Source organism: Urocitellus parryii, chromosome 6 (assembly GCF_045843805.1).
Source record: "Urocitellus parryii isolate mUroPar1 chromosome 6, mUroPar1.hap1, whole genome shotgun sequence".
NCBI lineage: Eukaryota > Metazoa > Chordata > Mammalia > Rodentia > Sciuridae > Urocitellus > Urocitellus parryii.
In genome coordinates this window covers 46,994,385-47,016,075 of record NC_135536.1, presented here as the reverse complement: position 1 = coordinate 47,016,075, position 21,691 = coordinate 46,994,385, and the positions used below count along the sequence as shown (strand labels likewise).

General features: G+C 36.4%; 2 protein-coding genes across 3 annotated transcripts in view; one reads left to right on the top strand and one right to left on the bottom strand.

Annotated features, from left to right (window-relative positions):
• Positions 1 to 3,931, top strand: part of Ppp2r3c (protein phosphatase 2 regulatory subunit B''gamma) — a 29,827-nt gene extending 25,896 nt beyond the window's left edge. For both annotated transcript variants that reach the window (XM_026413758.2, XM_026413755.2), the window contains exon 13: positions 1,321 to 3,931. In XM_026413758.2, the coding sequence (XP_026269543.1) occupies positions 1,321 to 1,509 (189 nt within the window). In that variant the 3' untranslated portion in view covers positions 1,510 to 3,931. The remainder of the gene's footprint in view (positions 1 to 1,320) is intronic.
• An 84-nt stretch (positions 3,932 to 4,015) lies between these two features.
• Positions 4,016 to 20,571, bottom strand: Fam177a1 (family with sequence similarity 177 member A1). The gene is given in 6 exon segments (XM_026413782.2): positions 4,016 to 4,545; positions 6,219 to 6,316; positions 7,935 to 8,001; positions 14,234 to 14,407; positions 20,427 to 20,541; positions 20,543 to 20,571. Coding segments are annotated over 6 exon segments (690 nt in total). The 3' UTR covers positions 4,016 to 4,338.
• Positions 20,572 to 21,691: the final 1,120 nt, after the last annotated feature.

Below are 21,691 nucleotides of genomic sequence, written 5' to 3'. Positions count from 1 at the left end.
TAGAACATGAAATTTTATATGAAAGCTATGTACTATGAAGTACTATACCCAAAGAAGCAAATACCCAAACGGGTATTAACTGTTACTTGTTCTGAACTGATATTTAGATAATTGGAAATTAAGACATGTGAATCATGATTAATTTGTAGAGTTCAAAATTTTAGTATTGTCAACCTTGTGTTTTCATTGGAAGCATGCATTCATTTTTCAGTTTAGCTTGCATCCTTTGGTAGTCTATTCCACTATAAATTCAAGTTCTAATTGGGAACTACTTAGATTCAAGCACTTTTTTAGTATAATCTCTCAAAGAGCCACTTGCTTTGATATATTAAATTTAAGGAGACATCAGTCCTACAATATGAAAACCACCACTATGTCAAACACTGTTGTTGCCTAGCATTTTAGTAATCATTTTTACCAGTTCCGAATAACTTTCAGTATCTAGTACCATTTGGTTCTTCATGTTTGGTAACGTGTAATAAAATACCCTGACCAGTTTCAACTGAGTAAAGAACTAAACAAAGCATATTTGAAACTCTGCAACAGGAAGTTTAAGATATAGAAATTTTAAACTGTAACCAATCTAGGAAAGACTAAAAGTTTATACAGTTTATGTACCTGAATTGTTAATCTTTTAAAAATGTAATTTGCCTCCTTAAATGCTACTAAATATTGAATGATTTTACTTCAAAAATATTAGAAAATGAGTATAATATAAATGTAGTATACAGTTCATTACTGTAAAAGTGGTTCTTCCATCAATTCTAGTCATTTTGGCACAATTTCCCATCATTTTGGATGACAAATTCTTTAATACTGAAATCTCCCCTCCTCTCATCCTTAGTCTAGAGTAAAAAGTTGACATTGGTATTGGAAATAAAGTTTTTTTTTTTTCTTTTAAAGTAAACTAAGGATTGGGGATATAGCTCAGTGGTATAGTGCTTGCCTGGGTTCAGTCCTGAGTCTCCCAAAATAAACAAACCAATATGTTTTTTCATCACCAATTAGAAGGTAATAGAAAAGTACTTGAAGTTAGTATGTATCACAGAACACTGCATTAGCTAGTTCTACCACTAATTAGCTATGTAGCTTGAATTAAACTCTGAACCTAAGTTTCTTCATCTATAAAATGAGAAATAGCAAATCACATAGCTCAGAAATCTCCCAGTAAGATTCTGTGATTTTAGATAAAGGAGATTGCCTGTCAAGTAGAGAAGTAAAGCAAAAACTTTTATGAGAGCTTAACTGTCAGCTGTGAATTTTAGATCACTGTGATAAATACCAAGTAAATCAGATTTTACTGTATTTTTTCTCTTGCAGGATGAAATCTTTGACATGGTAAAACCAAAGGATCCTTTGAAAATCTCTCTTCAGGATTTAATCAATAGTAATCAAGGAGATACAGTCACTACCATTCTAATTGATCTGAATGGCTTCTGGACTTATGAAAACAGAGAAGCCCTTGTTGCGAATGACAGTGAAAATTCTACAGACCTTGATGATACATGATCTCTAAAAAACTAGACTCTCTTAAGATGCTTGAATGCTGCATGTGAAACCTTTGAAGCAGAACTCCTTTAGAAATGGTTTAAATAAAATAATGTGTCTAAAAAACACAACAAGTGTTTCAGTTCCTGGAATTTTGTTATATAGTTTGGAAACAATAGGACCAAATACTGCTTATTTAGGAGGTAAGTTCTGGTTTCATTTAGCTCAAGCTCAAATATGGCAAGTGTGATTTGCAGTAGGTACAAGGATATTCAGTTAAATCTGCATAATCTTTAGAGATAATTTTCTTGGAATATTTCTGATCCTCATACAGAATTAGAATATTTGAGGAATGGTTTAAATTATTGGCCATTTAACCTTCATTCTTCATCTAAAACATTATATGGTATCAGGGATGTTAAATGACTTTCCATTAGAGTGGAGCCATTTATTTCTGGGTTATAAGTGTTTGGACATGATCTTTCTTTTAATAGGATGATGTGTCAATAAAAATTACTAAAACTAATCACTGATATAAAAAGAAATCTGTCTACATTATTTAGCCAGTATACCACAGTTATATTTATAAAACTTAATTCCATATTATTTAAGGATTTTTGTTAGAAAATGTATTTAATTAAGTAAAGACTAATTATACTAATTGTTGAGTTTAGTTTTTTTGAGATTAGAAGCAGAATATCATGAACTGTTAAAAAGTAGGAAAAAGTGAAAGACTTAAAATAAGACAAACCATTTAATGCATTTATGGGAAATTTTATAGTTTGCATAAACAAAAGTATAAAAATGTAAGGCACAGTGAATAACTATAAATATTACAAACTGGCTACTTTGGGCATGTAGTGAAAGTAAAATTCAAGAAACAAACCTTTCAAAGTCACTATCTTCCTTCTACTATAGTCACAAACGTTTCTAGGTAAACTAGATATTAGACATTAGAACCTGTAAGGAGAAGATTCAGAAGATCATGGTTAGAACACACCTGCCTTCACTTGATATTGGAAGGAAGAGTGACGTCGCCCTGGCATATTTAAGAGCTGTTAATAAACTAATTTATGGTGACATTATACACAATGATGAGAATCCTTTAAGCACTAAGTTATATAGTTTACAACCATGAATAAAATTATTACCATCACATAGTATGAAACACCATGCCTTGAACTCTACATAATCGAAGATTCCTAAGAGTTTATCCTTCCTAAATTCAATTATCAGTTGAAGAATTTAAAGAACTTCAGCTTTCACTTGATGTTTCAACTTCCAGTTGAAATTTTTCAATTTTCAGTTGAACTGAATTCACACACACTGACAATACATAGATTTCTATGACATTTTGTTATGATTTCTGCACATTGAGTGTTTTTTTAAACTATATCTTAGATAAAATTTAAGATTGAAAGCTTAACGCTATTTAGATGGCTGTTAATATAACCGCTGAGTATTAAGTTTGTGAAAAGGCCCTTTTTTTTGGTACTGGGAGCTTTACCACTGAGCAACATCACCAGTCCTTTTTTATTTTTTTAACTCATCTTGCTAAATTGCTGAAGCTGGCTTCAAACTTCCTTCTGCCTTAGCCTATCATATCGCTGGGATTACCAACTCAGCTTAAAAAAGCTTTTAAGGTCAACATTTCCAAAACACTCCATTGCATTCATCTTCATCCACATTTAGTTGTAAATCAAGTCATGCACACATCTCAGGGGTTCTGCACATGTTCAGAAATATTTTCAAAATTAGCTTCATATCCTATAACTTTGTAAAGTTTGCAAATTAACTCAGGTTAATTAACCAGGTTGCTACTTCAAAATATGAATGAAATAAGGAACTAATTTCATTATTACTATGTACCTTGAACCACATTTAACAACTTCTGATAGCTTCAACCTATTCTGTACACCAATTCCCACCCAACTGCTCTGCCTGTCTGAGGCATTAAGGGCTGAATGAGTGATATAACGAGGATGCTATGTGGATAATCACTAGGTTTTACCATTTGAATACAAATATATTAATAAATTCATTCTTTAAATAATGTCAACATCATAAACAAAGCTGATTATTTAATTTGAATAACAATTTTCATTAAAAAAGGAAACTCAGGGCTAGGGATATTGCTCAGAGTACTTGCCTAGCATGCCCTGAATTCAATCCCTAGCACATATTTTAATATTTGGTGTAGTAAATTCAGATACTTTTCCATAAAAGTTATTCTTGATAAAAGGAAAATTCAGGGTGCTTCCATCTTGTTCCTTTTATTACACACTTAGTGAATCATGCTTTGTATGAAATTAATGGTTAAATAAATTAAATGCAAAGCATAAAATGCAAGGCATAACATGAGAAAATCTGGGAAAGATCAATACTCATTTTAATCTGAGACTGTAGGATTATCAGCTCCAGTTACCCTAAATCAATAACTTACCTTTTTTTTTAAACAAATAACAGAAAATTAACTCTTCTTAATTGATTAGGAATCTAGAATGTCCTTAACCTTTTTTAAAGATCATAAAACCAAAGCACTGTGCTGAGGGTGTAGTTCAGTGGTAGAGTGCTTGTCTAGAAGGTACAAAGCCTTGGGTTCAATGCCCAGCACTGAAAAAGGAAAAAAACCAAAGCACTAATTTCAACATACAGCAAAAGCATAGTGCATATAAATTTCAGATCTGATTTTTGATAGTTAAAGCCTAATAATGGAGAAACATTTCTTCTTTCCAGATAACAATAATTTAAAATATAAATTAATTAAAGTTTCACTAAATAGAAAATATGAAAGTTCCTGGTATTAAAAAAAGAAAGCTTTAGGACTTGAAGTTTGATAGTCATTTCATTCTATTGTGGGACAGAGACTGAATTTTGTTTGCTTTCCATAATTACTTCACAGTCTTCCTCCATTTCAAAATTAAGATTCACAAATGAACTGGACACCACTGTTTCTGGTTGATCTGTCTGAACAATGGAATTATCCTGAAGCTTGCTCTGTTGGTATTGTCTTTCTGCTTCTTCAGACATCCTATTTTCTTCTTCTTCTTCTTCTTCCTAAAAATGGGAAATATCAGTACTTGAAATGTTAATGTCCAAAAGAACAGTAGTTCTTCTCTCACCACAGCTTTTCATACTTTTTTTTAAAACTAAAACAGTATCATGTCCAATTCAGTTTGGTCTAATTAAGACATACTCCCCCTTCCCTTTTTCCCCAAATAATTATTATAAAAGTTATTAGGGCTGGGGTTGTGGCTCAGTGGCAGAGTGCTTGCCTAGCATGTGTGAGGCACTTGGTTTGATTCTCAGCACCACATATCAATAAATAAAAAAAATAAAGGTCCCTTGACAACTTTAAAAAAAATTTTAAAAATAAAAGTTATTATATAAAATATAAATCAAGTCAAGTTATTTTTAAAACTTGGTCTAGAACTAACTTAGATGAGTCCTGAATTAACTTTGACAGGGGCTTTTTTTAAAATTTAGATTAAGCCTATCTAAATTTAAAAATTGGCAAATAAGGCAGTTCCTGCCCTGAAGAGGTTTATAATCTAGTAGGGAAGTTAAGACAGGTGAAAAGTATTAAAACAAATAAGTACTATAAAGAAAGAGGGGCTTGGGTTGTGGCTCAGCAGTGGAACACTCGCCTAGCATGTGGGGGGCCCTGGGTTCGATCCTCCGCACCACATAAAAATAGATAAATATATTGTGTCCAACTAAAAAATAAATACTAAAAAAATTTAAAAATAAAAGTAATTTCTAGTTCTTCAACTCTAAATTAATTGAGAAGGTGGCATCTGTTTTGTACCCTTTGATAGTGATAGTTAATACAGAGTAACCTTTCAGGGAAGATTAATTAGGGGTGTGAGAATTAAGATAGACCATTTAGGAAGCTATTATAATAGTCCAAATGAGGTAATGGGGCTCTAAACAGGGCTTGTACTGTAAATCTTCACAACTTCTACATACTAACTTCACTTGAATTGCTATTTTTAATTTGCTTGAAGGAGATACTAGTATCTATTTGTGTGCTGCTCAGTATACACTAGGTGCTAGTCTAAGCATTTGAGACATTAATTCATTAAACCTAGTATAGAGGTAGTGGTTCTCATTTATAAAGATAAGGAAATTGAAGTTAGAAGTACCAGAGCCAGATTTTGAGTTTAAAGCCTTTGGTTCTTAGGCGTTCTTAAAACACTAAATCTTTCTAATTCTTTAGGTCTAAACTCCTGTCATCCCCCACCCTAAGGCCTCACTACCTCCTGCAGAAATAATAGTCCTCACATCTTTGCACTTTCATAGTGGGCACATACTCATTTTTGATAACACTTCTATATCCAGTCTTACATGCCCAAGTACAGAGGCTGAGTCTTGTTTCTTCATCTTAAACTTAGAATGATTCAAAAAGTGGTATGTGAAGATTAATGTATATAAGGCAACTCACACAGGACTAGCACAATGAAACATAACTTAGTTTTTGCACATGGATCTTAAGGAAGTTCCATTTTTAAAGAATCCTAAAATGTATATTGTTTTTATAAACTAAAGGAGCTATCTTTAGTGATAGAGCACTTGCCTAGCATGTGCAAGGCCCTGCATTTGATCCCCAGCAGCAAACACAAAAAATAAAGGTGCTATCTTTTGGGCAGCTGCATAAGCTTATTATGCAACCCATCAAATCTATAGCAAACCAAACCAAATAAATATATATATATATAAAGGAGACATACCTCTTTCTTCATCCGGTAATACTCATCAATGGCATATTGGTATTTTGGGGTGCTAATACCCAAAACAGATGCAATCTTCTCTCCAAGAAAGTCGCACACTAAAGACACAAAATTTAAAAGAAAATTCCATAAACATTTTTTGAGCACTTTCTGTATGTAAGACACTAGAATACAAAAGTTACTGTTCCTGTGCTCAAGGAGATTACTGAAACCCAATTTGTCTTTCCTCATTTCTCTAAGAAGCATTAGTAGCATTTTTTGGGCTCCCAGCAACAGTCTGTTCACATTTCTATTATAACATTTTTTTTAATTGGTTGTTCAAAACATTACAAAGCTCATGACATATCATCTTCCATACATTTGATTCAAGTGGGTTATGAACTCCCATTTTTTACCCCAAATACAAGTTGCAGAATCGGTTACACATCCACATTTTTACATAATACCATATTAATGACTGTTGTATTCTGCTTCCTTTCCTATCCCTTACTATCCCCCCTCCCCTTCCCTAAGAGAGAGAATTTTTTTAATATTCATTTTTCAGTTTTCGGTGGACACAACATCTTTGTATGTGGTGCTGAGGATCAAACCCAGGCCGCACGCATGCCAGGCGAGCGCGCTACAGCTTGAGCCACATCCCCAGCCCTCTATTATAACATTTCTTGCAAGACATTATAATGATCTGTTACATGTCTATTTCTTTTAAGAAAAATGTATACCTTAGAAGGTTGGCTATCACTGAGCTGAAGAAGGGGGTTACTTTCTCATTTAGTGCCTATCATGTGGCAGCCATGGGGAAAGGTTAGGCTTAGATATATTAAAGGACTTGTCTAAGCTGAGCTGATAAAGCAGATCTAAAATTGAACTCTAGGTTTAAAACTCATGTTCTTTCCATTACACCAGACTGTCTTGCATATAGCGAGTACTTGAAAATGTTTGTTGAATCAATTACTATTCACAATATGCTCTAGTAAAAGACTGAAATAGAAGCTAAAATAGAAGTTAAAATTGGGGACTGGGGATGTGGCTCAAGCGGTAGCGTGCTCGCCTGGCATGCGTGCGGCCCGGGTTCGATCCTCAGCACCACATACAAACAAAGATGTTGTGTCCGCCGAGAACTAAAAAAATAAATAATTTAAAAAAAAAAAAGAAGTTAAAATTGGAAGCGGAAGAAAAGTTTTATGGTTAATCTATATTTAAATTAGCATAATTAAGTCATTAGTTGATAATTAATTTCCTTCAGAAATAAGATGTATTTCAGTTTAAAATAAAAACTATAAATGAAGTAAAACTACAGGCTTTAGACTAAGTAACATGATAGAACAAGAACAAAACCAGTTAAGAAACTCAATGACAGTAGCATTATAGATGCTAACAGACTGGGCACAGTGGCACACTCCTATAAACTCAGTGACTTGGGAGGCTGAGACAGAAGAACCACAAGTTCAAGGCCAGACTGGACAACTTTAGCAAAACCCTGTCTCAAAAAGTATGAAGTGCTAGGGTGTATCTCAGTGGTAAAGTACCTCTGGCCTCAATCCCCAGTGCCAAAAAATAAAACCAGAAGCTGAAGAAAGTACAAATTAGATTATATTAATCTTCCAATGCAAGCTAGCATCTCCCTTTTGTTTCTCCCTTAAGTTTGAAACTTGGCAAAGTTCTTATTCTTGGAGTATATTACAGCAGTTATGCAATTTTCAAACAGAAAAACAATACCTGAAAGGGTTGATGTGGCAGCCCGAAGCATGTAAAACCATAAATAGGGGCCCCAGGTAAGTTTTGTCTGCAACAAGAAGTCAGATTAGCAACATTCATACTTAAAGCCATTCTTTGGTTATAAATGAAGTAGAAGGAAGTAGTCAAATAGGTACATAGAATATACACATGCTGCAATGCAATCAAAAATTTTAAATCTTTAAAGACAGGATTCCACGAAGATATTTTACATTTGCCCATCTAATTACTACCGACCTTAAGCCCACAGAAGAACCAAAAAAAAAAGATGCAGCCACTGAAATGAAGTATTTCATTTACAAATTGATTATTTACAAATTGATGATAATCTGAAGTCTTTCTCCTGTCCTGCTTTTTTATCTTAAATGTTCATAAGCACACCAGGGATGATATAAAAATCAAGAGAACCCTAAGAATCACACAATCCAACACACTTATATTACAGTGGGGGAGTTAAGGTGTAGGGAGTTGAAGCAGGATAAGTAAGGATATACCAAAGGAGCTTTTAATAATGAGAATATGAGAGACAAGTGGAAAGATGAGTTATTTGTTTCCTTAAAGATTAAAAAGGGACTAGAATATACAACCCAAGACCAGTTCAGTGTATATTTGGTAGTTCAGGGCCACAGACAGAATGCAGTCTACACCACATACCTCCATAGTTAATCTCCATAAAGTGCTTTTATGAAGTACTTGCCAAATAGATGACAGTTTGCCTCTGATAAAAGTCATAATTAATGCAGATATCCTTCACTATACCAATATTTTCCTTTATCACAAGAAAACACTGAAGCTACTCTGGAGCCTGAGGCAAGAGGGGAGACTGCAAGTTCAAGGGCATGCCTGGGCAATCTCAAAATAAGAAACAGCTGGGGATTTAGCTCAGTGGTGGAGCACCACTGGGTTCAATCCCCAGTACCATTTTTTTTTTAATTTTTATTTTTTTAGAGAGAGAATTTTTTAATATTTATTTTTTAGTTATCGGCGGACACAACATCTTTGTTGGTATGTGGTGCTGAGGATCGAACCTGGGCCGCACGCATGCCAGGCGAGCGCGCTACCGCTTGAGCCACATCCCCAGCCCTCCCCAGTACCATTTAAAAACAAAAAACCAGGTATGGAAGATTGAAGCAGAGGATCCCTTGAGTCCAAGAATTAAAAACAGCCTGAGCAACATAGTGAAAACCCATCTCAAAAAAAAAAAAAAAGAAAGAAAAGAAAACATGGAACATAGTATAAAGCCTGCAAATCGAATACATTAACAATTACTTTAATATTGCTTCTTGGGAGGAAAGATAAACTTGTCCATAATTGTTTTAGCTAAGATATTTTAAACCATGCATTGTGGCACACACCTGAAAACCCAGCTGCTCAGGAGGCTGAGGCAGATGGATCACAAGTTCAAAGATAGTCTCAGCAATTTAGCAAGGCCCTAAGCAACTTATATCCTGTCTCAAAATATTAAAAAGGCTGGGGTTGTGGCTCAGTTGTAGAGCACTTGCCTCACACATGGAAGGCACTGGGTTCAATCCCCAGGACCACATTAAAAAAAAAAACTAAATAAACAAAATAAAGGTATTGTAAACATTGACAACTAAAAATATTTAAAAAAAAAAAAAAAAAAAAAAAAAGGACTAGGGATGTGGCTCTGGTTAAGTGCCTCTGGGTTCAGTCCCTGATACCAAAAAAAAGTAGACAGTCTTGCCATGAAAAGTAGGTATGCCAATTTCTTTGATGGTTTATATGAAAAGATATAGAAGTGAGGTAGTGCTAGCAAAAAAAATAGAGTCAACCAAAAAATAACATATGTTATTGACTCATTGAATTAAATATTGTATTTTCTACATTCAGAGCAAGGTACGTCTCATATCTGATGTGAGGATTACTTTAAAGACTCCGTTTTAAGAAATTATGACTTTATGGTTTACAGCAAATGGGACAGTAGCAGAAGTATAAGGAATGAGACCAAATTCCATAACACAAAATAAATGACAAGGGCAAGGGAACTATTAAGGATTAGGCAAGCTAGCAGGTGCAGTCGAATGCACCTGTAATCCCAGCAACTCAGGGTAAGGCAGGAGGATCGCAAGTTCAAGCCATCCTCAGCAACTTTATAAGACCATGTCTCAAAACATAAAAAGGAATGGAAAGGCAGCTCAGTGGTAATGGTCCCCAAGTTAATTCCCCAGTACAAAAAAAAAAAAAAAAAAAAGGCATGCTTTGAAAGAAAGCATATATTTACTTCTCAGTGCCACAATTCTTCTGGGGTTGTTTCCAGAGACAGTAAGTACTAACATCCAAGCTAGGACTACTAAAGAACTGAACTGTTTCAGAGGTGAGGAACTAGATAAAGATTCCTGAATAAAATCTATCATTATCCCACACTATTATGCAGAATTAATTTAAAAGGCCCTTTGTACCTGACCTTACTGAATCAAAAGATAGCTCAATATTCTAAACTGGAACTGTGCCTCCACTTACAGCATCACTACCACCACCATCCCAGTTATAGCAAAACTTGGACAAGATCTTGGGTCCTTCGAGGCTTTAATTTTATAATGCTAAAACTCAAAATGTTTCATTTTTTTCCTACAAAATTTAAAGTATCCATCTTTTCCTTCCTCAACAAGACCTGATACCTCTTGTTTTAAAACTTTTCAGATTATAAAAAGTAATGCTTTGGGCTGGGGTTGTAACTCCATGGAAGAGAGCTTGCCTAGCATATGTAAGGCATTGGGTTCAATTCTCAGCACTACATATAAATAAAAAAATAAATAAATAAAGGTCAATCCACAACTAAAAAATATTTTTCAAAAAAGTGATGCTTGGGCTGGGATTGTGGCTCAGCGGTAAAGCGCTTGCCTAATACGTACAAAGCCCTAGGTTCGATCCTCAATACCACATAAAAATAAATAAATAAATAAATGAAAATCCAACTTACTTTTAAAAAAAGTGATGCTTATTATAGAACACTTAGAAAATGGAGCGAAATCTTTAAAAAATAAAGCCACCCATTTCCATCACCTTCATTAACATTTTTTAAAATAGTATTTTGTTGTAGATGGATACAATACCTTTATTTTATTTATCTTTATGTGGTGCTGAGGATCAAACCCAGGGCCTTACACATGCTAGGCAAGCGCTCTACTTCTGAGCTACAGCCCCAGCCCTTATCATTAACATTTTAGTCTATCTTTTCACTTTTTTTCATGTGTGTGTGTGTGTGTTTTATAATACTATTACATTATCTATCTATATTATAATTTTATAATACTATTATATTTATCTTTTCCCCCACTTACTATAATAATTAAGCTTATTAAGCTCATTTCCTTATAGGCTTAAAGGTGTAATTAACTAGGCCAAAAATATAATCAATTTAGAAAGTTTTTCACCCATACCGCAAAACTTCAATCTGGAGAATTTATCAATCAATATTCACCAGCAATGAGCATATGAGAGTGCCATTCCCTTTAGATCTGACATACCATACCTGACCTTCTCCTTAAAAAAATTGACAGGCAAAAATTACGAATTTTGAATTCTGACTATAGTATTCCTTGTTTATCCAGTTTTACTTCCCATGGTTTCAGTTACCAGCAGTCAACGTTGGTCTGAAAATATTAAATGGAAAATTCCAAACTTTGGGAGAGGTCACACTGACATAACTTAAGAATCACACTGTTATTACAGTATGTTGTTCCATTTCATTATTAGTTGTTAATTTCTTACTGTGCTTAACTTATAAATTAAACTTTATTATGTATAGGAAAAAAGTACATATAAGATTCAGTTCTTATTCAGACTAGGATATAACTTAATGTTAAAGCACTTGCCTAGCATGTAAAGGCTCTAGATTCAATTAAAAAAAATTTTTTTTGAGGGACTAGGATTAAACCCAGAAATGCTTTACTACTCTACCACTGAGCTACATGCCAAGCCCTTTTTAATTTTGAGGTAGGGTCTCATGAAATTGCTCGGGTTTGGTTGGATTTATGAATTTATGATCCTCCTGCCTCTTTCTCTGGAATGGCTGGGATTACAGGCATGTATCACTATGCCCAGCTTAGATCTTCATTTCTTATTCTCTATCTGTATCTTACGCCAGGAATATTTATCTTAAATCTTCACTTTAAATACCAAGTTTTAATTGGGTCTGTGTAAATGTAGGATTTTTTTTTTTCCAAAAGTACCCATGGCTAAAAACCGAGAAAACCCTTAGTAGTAGCCCTGCTATGGTTTGAATGAGCTCCCCCAAAACAGTCTTGGAAATTTAATCCCCAATGCAAGTGCTATGAGGTAGGGCCTAATGAGAGGTGATGAGACCATGAGGGCTCTGCCTTCTTGAATAAATTAATACTATTGTCACAGGAGTAGGTTATAGAAAGGCAAGTTTCTCCTCTTCTCTCTCTTCCAGTCTTGAACTTCCCACCCTCACAACTGTAAACGAATCAAGTTTTGCTCCTTATAAGTTATGCAGTCTATTTTTCTGTTATTGGCAGCACAAAATGGACTAAGACAATCCCTATATGTAGAGGATAAAAAGAGACAGCAATTAATGGTAACCCAGAGAGAATGCCCAAATGGAGAAAACTTCCCAGCAGCTGTGGCCTTAGAGCATGCAGTTACCCACAGCATATAACATAAAAGGAATCCTAGATTCTGGATGATGAAAAATAAATAACACAACTTTAATTTTTTTTCCTGCCCTCTGATTTTCTGCTGACCCTGGATTTAGTCCCTAGAACCACCACCAAAAAAAAAAAAAAAACGGGGAAGCCAGAAGACAAGGGAGCCTTCTGATGCAGTTCATGTCAGAACACAATGCAGGCTCAAGCAGAAGAATAAAGAGTGACTCTAGAGAGGCAAACCCAAGCTTTAAATGATGCTTAGTCCACAAACACAAGAAAGATTAATGGCAACTGGAAGTAGTTAACATGGTTCTCTATCAAAATGTTCCAAGATTCAGATGCAGATCATCTGTGAACATACTCCAATATGGTGAAAGATTTTTCTTTCTTTTTTTTTTTTTTTTTTGTTACTGGGGATTAAACCTAGGGGCACTTTACCACTGAGCTACATCCAAGCCCTTTTATTTTTTTGAGACAGGGTCTCACCAAGTTGCTGAAGTTGGCCTTGAAATTGGGATCCTCGTGCCTCAGCCTCCCGAGTCACTCGGATTACAGATGTGCACCACTGCGCCCAGCTAGATATGATTTGTTAATAGCTAAAATTTATTCAGAGCCAAGTCTGAAGAAAAAAATCAGTAATAACATTTCCTAAATCAAATATAACTAATTCTCTAACCTGTTACTATGGTTTATTTTCTTCATAGCACTTTTCGAAGTCTGATAATTATAGTATACATTTGTTTATTGTCCATCTTCTAACTAGCATAGGATAACAAATTTATATTGCCCACTGCCATATCACTAGCAACTAATATAGTGCATGTTAGAAAGTACACATTGTAAATATGGGATCAACTGGACTCTCAATACAACTACTTGAATGGGTAGCACTCCTTTTTTAAAATATTTTATAAACTTATAGTCCCTTTCTGTATAATTTTGAAATTCTTAAGAACTGCACACTAATTAAAACTTGAGACCATATAAAAAGAACTGACAATTCTTAAGTGCTAGAGTAGAAGCCATCAGGGTAATATGGTCCAATTCAAAGGGACTGAGGTAGGGCTCAATGGTGCAAGCCTGTAATCCCAGCAATTTAGGAGACTGAGGCAGGAGGATAGCAATTTGGTGCCAGCTTTGGCAACTTAGCAAGGCCCTCAGCAACCTAGACCTGACTCAAAATAAAAAATAAAAAGGGATGTGTTACAGCTCAGTGGTAGAGCACCCCTGGGTTCAATCCCCAGGACTGAAAAAAGAAAAAGAAACTAGGATTCTAGAAATTTAATAAAATATATATATATATTTTTTTATAGAAGATGGGCATGCTGGCACACACCTGTAATCCCAGCTATTCAAGATGCTGAGTCAGGAGAATTATGAGTTCAAAGCTAGGCTATATAACATATAGTAATACTATCTGAAAAGAAAGAAAAGAGAAAATTCTTATATAAATCATTTGACAGTGACAAGAACTCTTGATAGTTCAGGCTATTCAACTGCTAGAAATATTTTCATCCACATTATATAAAATACAATTTTCTACCAAAATCACAATGTATAATTTTATAATGAGAATATAGTTGGGTTTAATTCTCAAGCCCCTCTTTTCAATTGTTTTCATTAATCAAAAGATGACCAATATCAACCTACCGGATCAATAGAAGGCAAAACATCTTTCTTCTCTAGTCCATCAACTTCATCTTCATCTGTACTGTATTCTTCCATTGTTTCACCACTAACAAAGTGGATGACCCTCCTTGGAACTTTCTTCTTTTTTCCTATGACTCCCAGTTCTACATTTTCAAAGCCTCTTTCATTACTCATCTATATCAATAATAAATTAAAAACATGAGTTTCAAATGAAATTTTCTTTCATCACGCACACACACACAAAAATGTTTAGTTTAGTTTAGGGACTTAGAAACAAATCCTTAAGTAATTTTTTTAAATCATATAAGAGTATAATATATATGTAGAGTTAATTTTTAAATTTTTTCATAATCGCTAAGGTTACAGAAAACAGAAAAAAAAATTTTGTTTAGGTCAATAAGTATATATCAAGCACTTAGAGTCAGAGCAATCTCAATGCTATATATATAAATATGTACTGGACACCCATAATTTTAAACAATAACGAGAATTAAGGAAGTATTAGTAGAAAGCATAAAAAAACATGCACACATATACATATTAAGTGTATAAAATAAGCAGACTGTATTAGGGAACTATTTTGGATTTGAGTTTAGCTATATATTGCCGCAGTCTGGCTGACTGGGCAAAATAAGGGGGGGGGGGGCGGGGGCGAGTGACAAGGAACTTGTGAAGGTTGATGGTTGATACAGCGAGAGCCCCTTTATTGTTGGACAGTAGAGGTATATATACACTTAACTGATTATACAGAGCTTGTTTCAATTAACATCCAGATACATCAATTGGTCATTAAGGAATCCTCATCATCTTAATAATTACACACAGCTTAAGTTAATTGACATAATCTAGACACAGAAGTCAGTCATTAAGGAATTTCTATCATCTTAATGGCTCGCTGGCGAAGTGCCCGGCGCCATCTTGACTTGTCTGTGGCTCTCAACAATGTATGACCATAAGAAAAGCAGTTCAACTTAACTTAAAAATCTCTCCTTACACAAAACAGGACTCCTAAATTCAAGTGCCTTTGGGAGCCAAGCAAGTACCAAAAATGAGTAAAACTCTATAGAGATGGGTGGATCCTGCGGAGAATGCATGCCCCAACTAAAGACATTTAAACTAGGAAAAAAATATTTTTAGATACTATGCAAGTCAAATAAAAACACATCTATAAGCCAAACCTGAAAAGCAGACCATTGGTGTTCTATCCCTAAACTTCCAAATTTCTTAAGTTAATGGTATACATGTAGCAACAGGCTTTTTTTTTTTTTTTTTTTTGTACCAGGGATTGAACTCAGGGGCACTCAACTACTGAGCCATATCCCCAGTCCTATTTTGTATTTTATATAGACAGGATCTCACTGAGTTGCTTTTTGTCTCGCAGTTGCCGAGACTGGCTTTGCACTTGCAACAGCCTCCGGAGATGCTGGGATTACAGGCATGCACCACTGCACCCAGCTCCAGAAGATTTTTTATTGTAAAAAATTGCATAAATTTTAAAACTACTTGTACAGTAGTCTATGGAATTCTAACTACATCCAAATTTTACTCCTAGAGAAATACTAATTTTATCATGTACATGCAGTTGTGTTTCAAATTCAAAGAAAATGCATACTGTGGAAGATGGTGAAGAGCTTCTGTTTACTGTCATTTTACCTCAATTTTAAACTCTTAAGTCTCAACTTCACAAAGGGACAATACATAATGGTGAAGAAAAGTCTGACAACTGTGGTTACATCCACAAATAGGAACTCAGTTATGGGAAAAAGGTTAAGGCAAGTGAGTGATCAAGAAAACTTTTAATTTTTTTTGCATTTGCTATTGGTTTGTGATGAGAATATGTTCATGTATTACCGGTATAATTTAAAAACTAAACCAAAGTAAGATATATAGGACTACAAGACTGCCATAATTAGAGTCATGTTGGTATTCTCTAGGATAGTCCATAGCACAGAAATTTTATCTCTATAAAGATTCTTATAATTATGGGCAAATGTAATTTATACCCATGATTGTTGTTCAACCACAACAAAAGTTCTTTGAAGTGGAGTTACAGAGATGTGATTATATTGATAAACACAGTAGAATGGAATTACTCAGTTATATAAGTATAAGCAACTTTATTTTTATGCACTGTATTCTATCAATTCTCTAAGGTCCTTTTCAGAAAACAGATACAGTTCTTATCTGTCTTTTACTTTCCAAAGGTGTTTAGTCATTAGCCAGGATTTGAATCCAGGTATAACCAACCCAAAGATATCATTGGTAGCAACTAACAACTGCGATATAGGAAGCTGCAGATCATGAAAATTTTGATAACATGGGCTTATCAATGGGTTATCCTGGAAAAAAAATTCAAAATTGTCTCCAGGTTGTCTGGAAAGTTCAAACAAATTCTAGCCCTTAGTAAAGATCAATGAACTGATTGTATCATGATCAAAATGGGGAATAGTGGTTCACCCAAACCACTTTTTCCTGTACCACACTCCCTCAGTTCCCAGCACCTACAGCCAATCTCCTGTCTCCCCTAAGATTTGTAAGCAACCTAGTGAGACCCTGTCTCAAAATTTAAAAAAAAAAAAAAAGTTTTTGAGTTTATGGTTATCCTGATATCAATGTTTCCTTTTGGACTATGACTTGGCTTTTTAGATTCCTTAATTTCCTATGCCAAGCAAAGCCAGAAGTTAGATTAGATCTCCAGTCAGTAAATAGAGCTCATATCTTTCATAATATGATACCATACCATACCCTGCCAGTGTCACCCCCAGGAGAGAAATAATGAGAAGCTCTCTGTAGCAATCTCAGCAACTCAGGCAAAGGCAGGAGGATCACAAGTTTGAGGCCAGCCTCAGCAACTTAGGGAGGCCCTAAGCAATTTAGTGAGATCATGTCTTCAAAAAATAAAAAGGATTAGGGCCAGGTACGGTGGCGCACACCTGTAATCCCAGTGACTCAGGAGGCTGAAGCAGGAGGTTCAAATTCAGTCTCAGCAATTTAGCCAGGCCCTAAGCAACTCAGCAAGATCCTGTCTCTTAATAATTATAAATAAATATTTTTAAAAAGGGCTGGAGATGTGGCTCAGTGGTTAAATGCTCCTGAGTTCAATTCCTGGTTACCTGCCTCCACCACCCCACAAAAGAGATTTTATTTAAGCCCTTTCTTTAAAAAGTTTAAAATTAATGTTTGATATAGTAAATCTCAAATTTTAGGTTTATCATTTTAAGCAGGGGTCAGCAAACTTTCTGTAAAGGCCAGATAGTAAATGTCTTAGGCTTTATAGACCAGAAAACCTCTTCACAATTAAACTCTGTGAAAGCAGATATCAATGATAAGTCACTTACATGGACACTACATAAAAAAGGGGTGTGGCTGGTGCTCCAATAAAATTTACATAAAATGGATAGCTAGCTGGAAATGTCTCATGGACTGTACTTTGTCCACTCCTGGTCTTAAAGAAGCAGATTGGTGAGTAAAAAGTCTATGAAAGACAATTTATGATGTGGAATTCTAACCTGCATTCAGTGGACAGGAAGCAATGAGGTAGACATTGCCAAGTAAAACCAGAAAATAATTTGGTATGAAATTTCAATAATTATAAAAAGTACTCTCATTTTAGTAAATCTCTTATACAAATTCCATAAAAAATTTAATTGTTTACTGTCACTTATACAAATTCTACACTAATGAATTCTAAAGATCTGAAGAGTTTCATAACACCAAGGAATTATGAAATGTAATATCTGTTAACATTTAATCATGCTGTATGGTTAACTGGATTGTAAATCTGCTTACCTTGATCCTCAGGACCTGTTTTTAATGGCACTTTTATTTTTATATACTTCCATGGCACCCAGGACTTCTTTAAAACACATAGTACACTTGGAATTTTTTTTGCATCACCTTCTACTAGGGAGTTAACAACAAAGACACCTCTTTTAAACCAACAGTTCCTCTAACATCTCTGTGTGGTAAATAGAGGTGCTAAATTAAGTAGTACTGAAATTTTAACTCCTTTGAAAATACTCAGAGAGGCTGCTGCATTTAGTACAATAGTACTAAATGGCCTGATTACACACCTAATTCTAAACATAGATCCTATCTCTCTTAATTTCTTCTTTACATGACACTTGGTGTTTGTCAGTTCTTATAAATTTGGGAAGGAGTATAGAATGGCAGCCTTTCCATCCATCCGATCTCTACCTCCTTGGTCTCTTCCTCTTGCTAAGTTCAAACCCTTGGCATAAACGGAAAATTTTAAAACCGTCTGTATAGTTTGAGTTCATTTGTATTTAATAAAAAAGAAAAGAAATGCATAGAAATAATAGTTAATTTGGGGGAAATAAGAATATGAGGAAAGGGCAGTAGGTATATTCCTGTAAATTTTTACCCTTTGCTCCACAACCTTCTTTACTATTTAAATATTATAACCAACAATATGAAAACTACATAACACCACTAAACCAAAAAAAACAGTCTCCATTGAAACATTTATCTGGCATATTAGTACAGTTATATTTACTTTGCTAATACAAAGCTGAAGTAGTGGTGAAAACAGTTCTAGTGACAAAAAGAAAAAACAAATGGAAAAGCCCAATCTCTGTGGCCTTGAAGGTTCAGTGCAAGTATACCTGTCAACAAGAAGTCAAACTGAAAATGAAGTTAATCAATTAGTGTTGTCCCCTGAACTCTCAAACTGAAAATGAAGTTAATTAGTGTTGTCCCCTGAACTCCTTGCATATTATCCTCCTCCTGCTCAAATAGAAAAAAAAAAAAAAAATCCACACAGAGATTAGTATGTGGAAAAACTGTTAGTGCAAATTGCATATTATACTATGAGCTATACTTACATTCAGGAACAATTCTTTAAGAACCTGTAGTTCGGGGAAGATGTCTTACTAACAATTCAGGTACTTAGTCTCAAAACTGAAAGCACTGGAAAAGCTTTCCCACAGAATTGGGAAATTTCTGAATATTAACAACTCCAGGTTGTTCTGTTTTTCAGTATGGGGATTGAACCCAGGAACACTCTAACGCTGCCCTACATCCCCATCCCCCCCCCCCCCTTTTCTTTTACTTGTAGATGGACAGATACCCTTATTTTGTTTATTTATTTTTATGTGGTGCTGAGAATCCAACCTGGCGCCTCGCACGTGCTAGGCGAGTGCTCCACCGCTTAGCCACAACCCCAGCGACCCCATCCCTTTTTATTTTGAGACGGTGTAGAACTTTGAATCCTACTGCGTCAGTCTCTGGACTAGTTGGGTTTACACAGGCCTGCAACCCCAGGTTTTTAACTGTCAAAACTACACGCGTCAGCGGGTTCAAGTAATTCCTTCATTGGTTTTACTTGGTCAAAGACCAAGATTCACCACTAATTTAGACTATCAATCCAAAACAAATGTCCACAAACTTTACCTAACTGGCTACACTGCACTGCCCAATACAGTAACCACAAGCCAATGTGGCTAACGCGCACTTGCCTTGTGGTCAGTCGCAACTGAGATGGACTGCTAAATTAAAATATTCAGGATTTCAAAAAAAAAAGTAAAATACCTTCTTAATTTTCATATTATACGTTAATTTTTTAATAAAATGGGTTAAATAAGACACCATATTAAAATTAATATCACCGGTTTCTTTTTACTTTCTTGTGGCTATTGGAAAACTTCGAATTACAATTAACTGTGCGGCTCTGAGTTTTAGTCACTTCGTTGGTAAAATGGGGTAACACCCACCTCGCCCGGTTATAAGAATCAAGTCAATGAAAGCCTGGAAATGCTTCTGGGCAGATGCCAGGGGAGGCGCTGGCTCCACAGGGAACTGAGAAGTGACTAAACTGCGTCACCTGGCTTTCAACTGCTTTTAAGGACAGCCTTTTGGAGACGCGCCTGTTTTCTCTCGCTCACAACCACCAGCTGGAATATCCCCCCCCCCGGAAATCCCAGGCGGCCCCAGAGACCGCGGCGCTGCCAGCGAAAGGGCTGGTGAAGGAAGGGCGCCCCAACCGGGCGGAGGCGTCCGCTTCTTCCCTGAATTGGTTTCTTGGAGCAAAGGCAGGGGTATGGTGCGGGGGAAGCCCCGAACTCACATCCGGCAGGCGGCCTGCTTGGAAGAAGGCCGGGCAGGCCAAATAGTGAGATGACAGGGCGAGGAGGCGCTCGGTTCTCCTGGCCTCAGCCTCCGCGGCCCCACCTACCTGCCGCGCCGAGTCTCCAAAAGCCGCAGCTCCCGACACAGCGACGGTTTCTCCTTCCACACTGCCCACCGGCTCCCGGTCCATCGTTGTCGTAGCCACAGGGCTGCTGGCAAGATAGAGTAATGGCCGATAAGCCCACTTCCATCCTCCGCCTCCCCGCCCGGTGGATGGCCGAGCCCCGCAGTCCGAACCAGGGACTCACCAGCAGCGCCCGCCTGGCGCCACGCCCAGCTAAGTCACTGTAGGAGCGACCTGGGGACCGTGAGGGGTGGGGCCGACTTGAGGGGCGGAGCTAGCCTGAGCGCGCTAGCCAGGTTCGGCACCTTTGGGCCCTACTGACCGGTTTGGGAGGCGCAACCACCCGGCTCGCGCCGGGCGGAGCGGGGCGGGGCCTTCTGTTGCACTGTTTCCGGCCAGGCCCACGTCGGGAGCTCGCGGAACCGCTGCCTGGCACCACCCATGACATCATGCCTCGTACCTGTAACTAGGCTTGGCGTGCGGATTTCTGCGCAGTAGCTTACCAGCCACGCCCTCAGTCACCCTCCCAGACCGTAGTTTTCTTACAAGTAAAATGAGAACAGTTCCGTGGTGAGCGTCAAAGGCTACTGATGTACTGATAAGATGCGGTTACTGACTATGTAAAAATGCATGGCATATGCTGCATATTCCATTCCTAACATGGATGACAGACCAGCCAAAACACCTTTTAAAATAAGAACCCCAAAGGTGAATTCTGCTTACATTTGTCTGAAATAATTTTTTTTTTCTGTAGAAAAAGCGTTAAAGGGCTGGAGATGTGGCTCAGCGGTAGCGCGCTCGCCTGGCATGCGTGCGGCCCGGGTTCGAGCCTCAGCACCACATACCAACAAAGATGTTGTGTCTGCCGAGAACTAAAAAATAAATATTAAAAACTTTCTCTCTCTCTCTCTCTCTCTCTCTCTCACTCTCTCTTAAAAAAAAAAAAAAGAAAAAGCGTTAAAGCCTGAAGGACAGTAAATTATGAGCAGTAGCAAGCTTACTCTGTGGTAAATATGAGGAATATTTTTATCATTGTTTAGAATTGTGTATGTAAAAAGAGGCGGGGAGAAGGAATCCCGGACTTTTCCAATTTTCCCAGGGTGCCACCAAATTAGAAAACCATGATTGCAATTATTACCGCATGACTTTAACATTAGTTGGATCATTTCCAGGTAAATTTTATACTGTTTTAGCATGAAACTTTCACTACTATGTAGAGGTCGAAAACAAAATATACGTTATTTTGG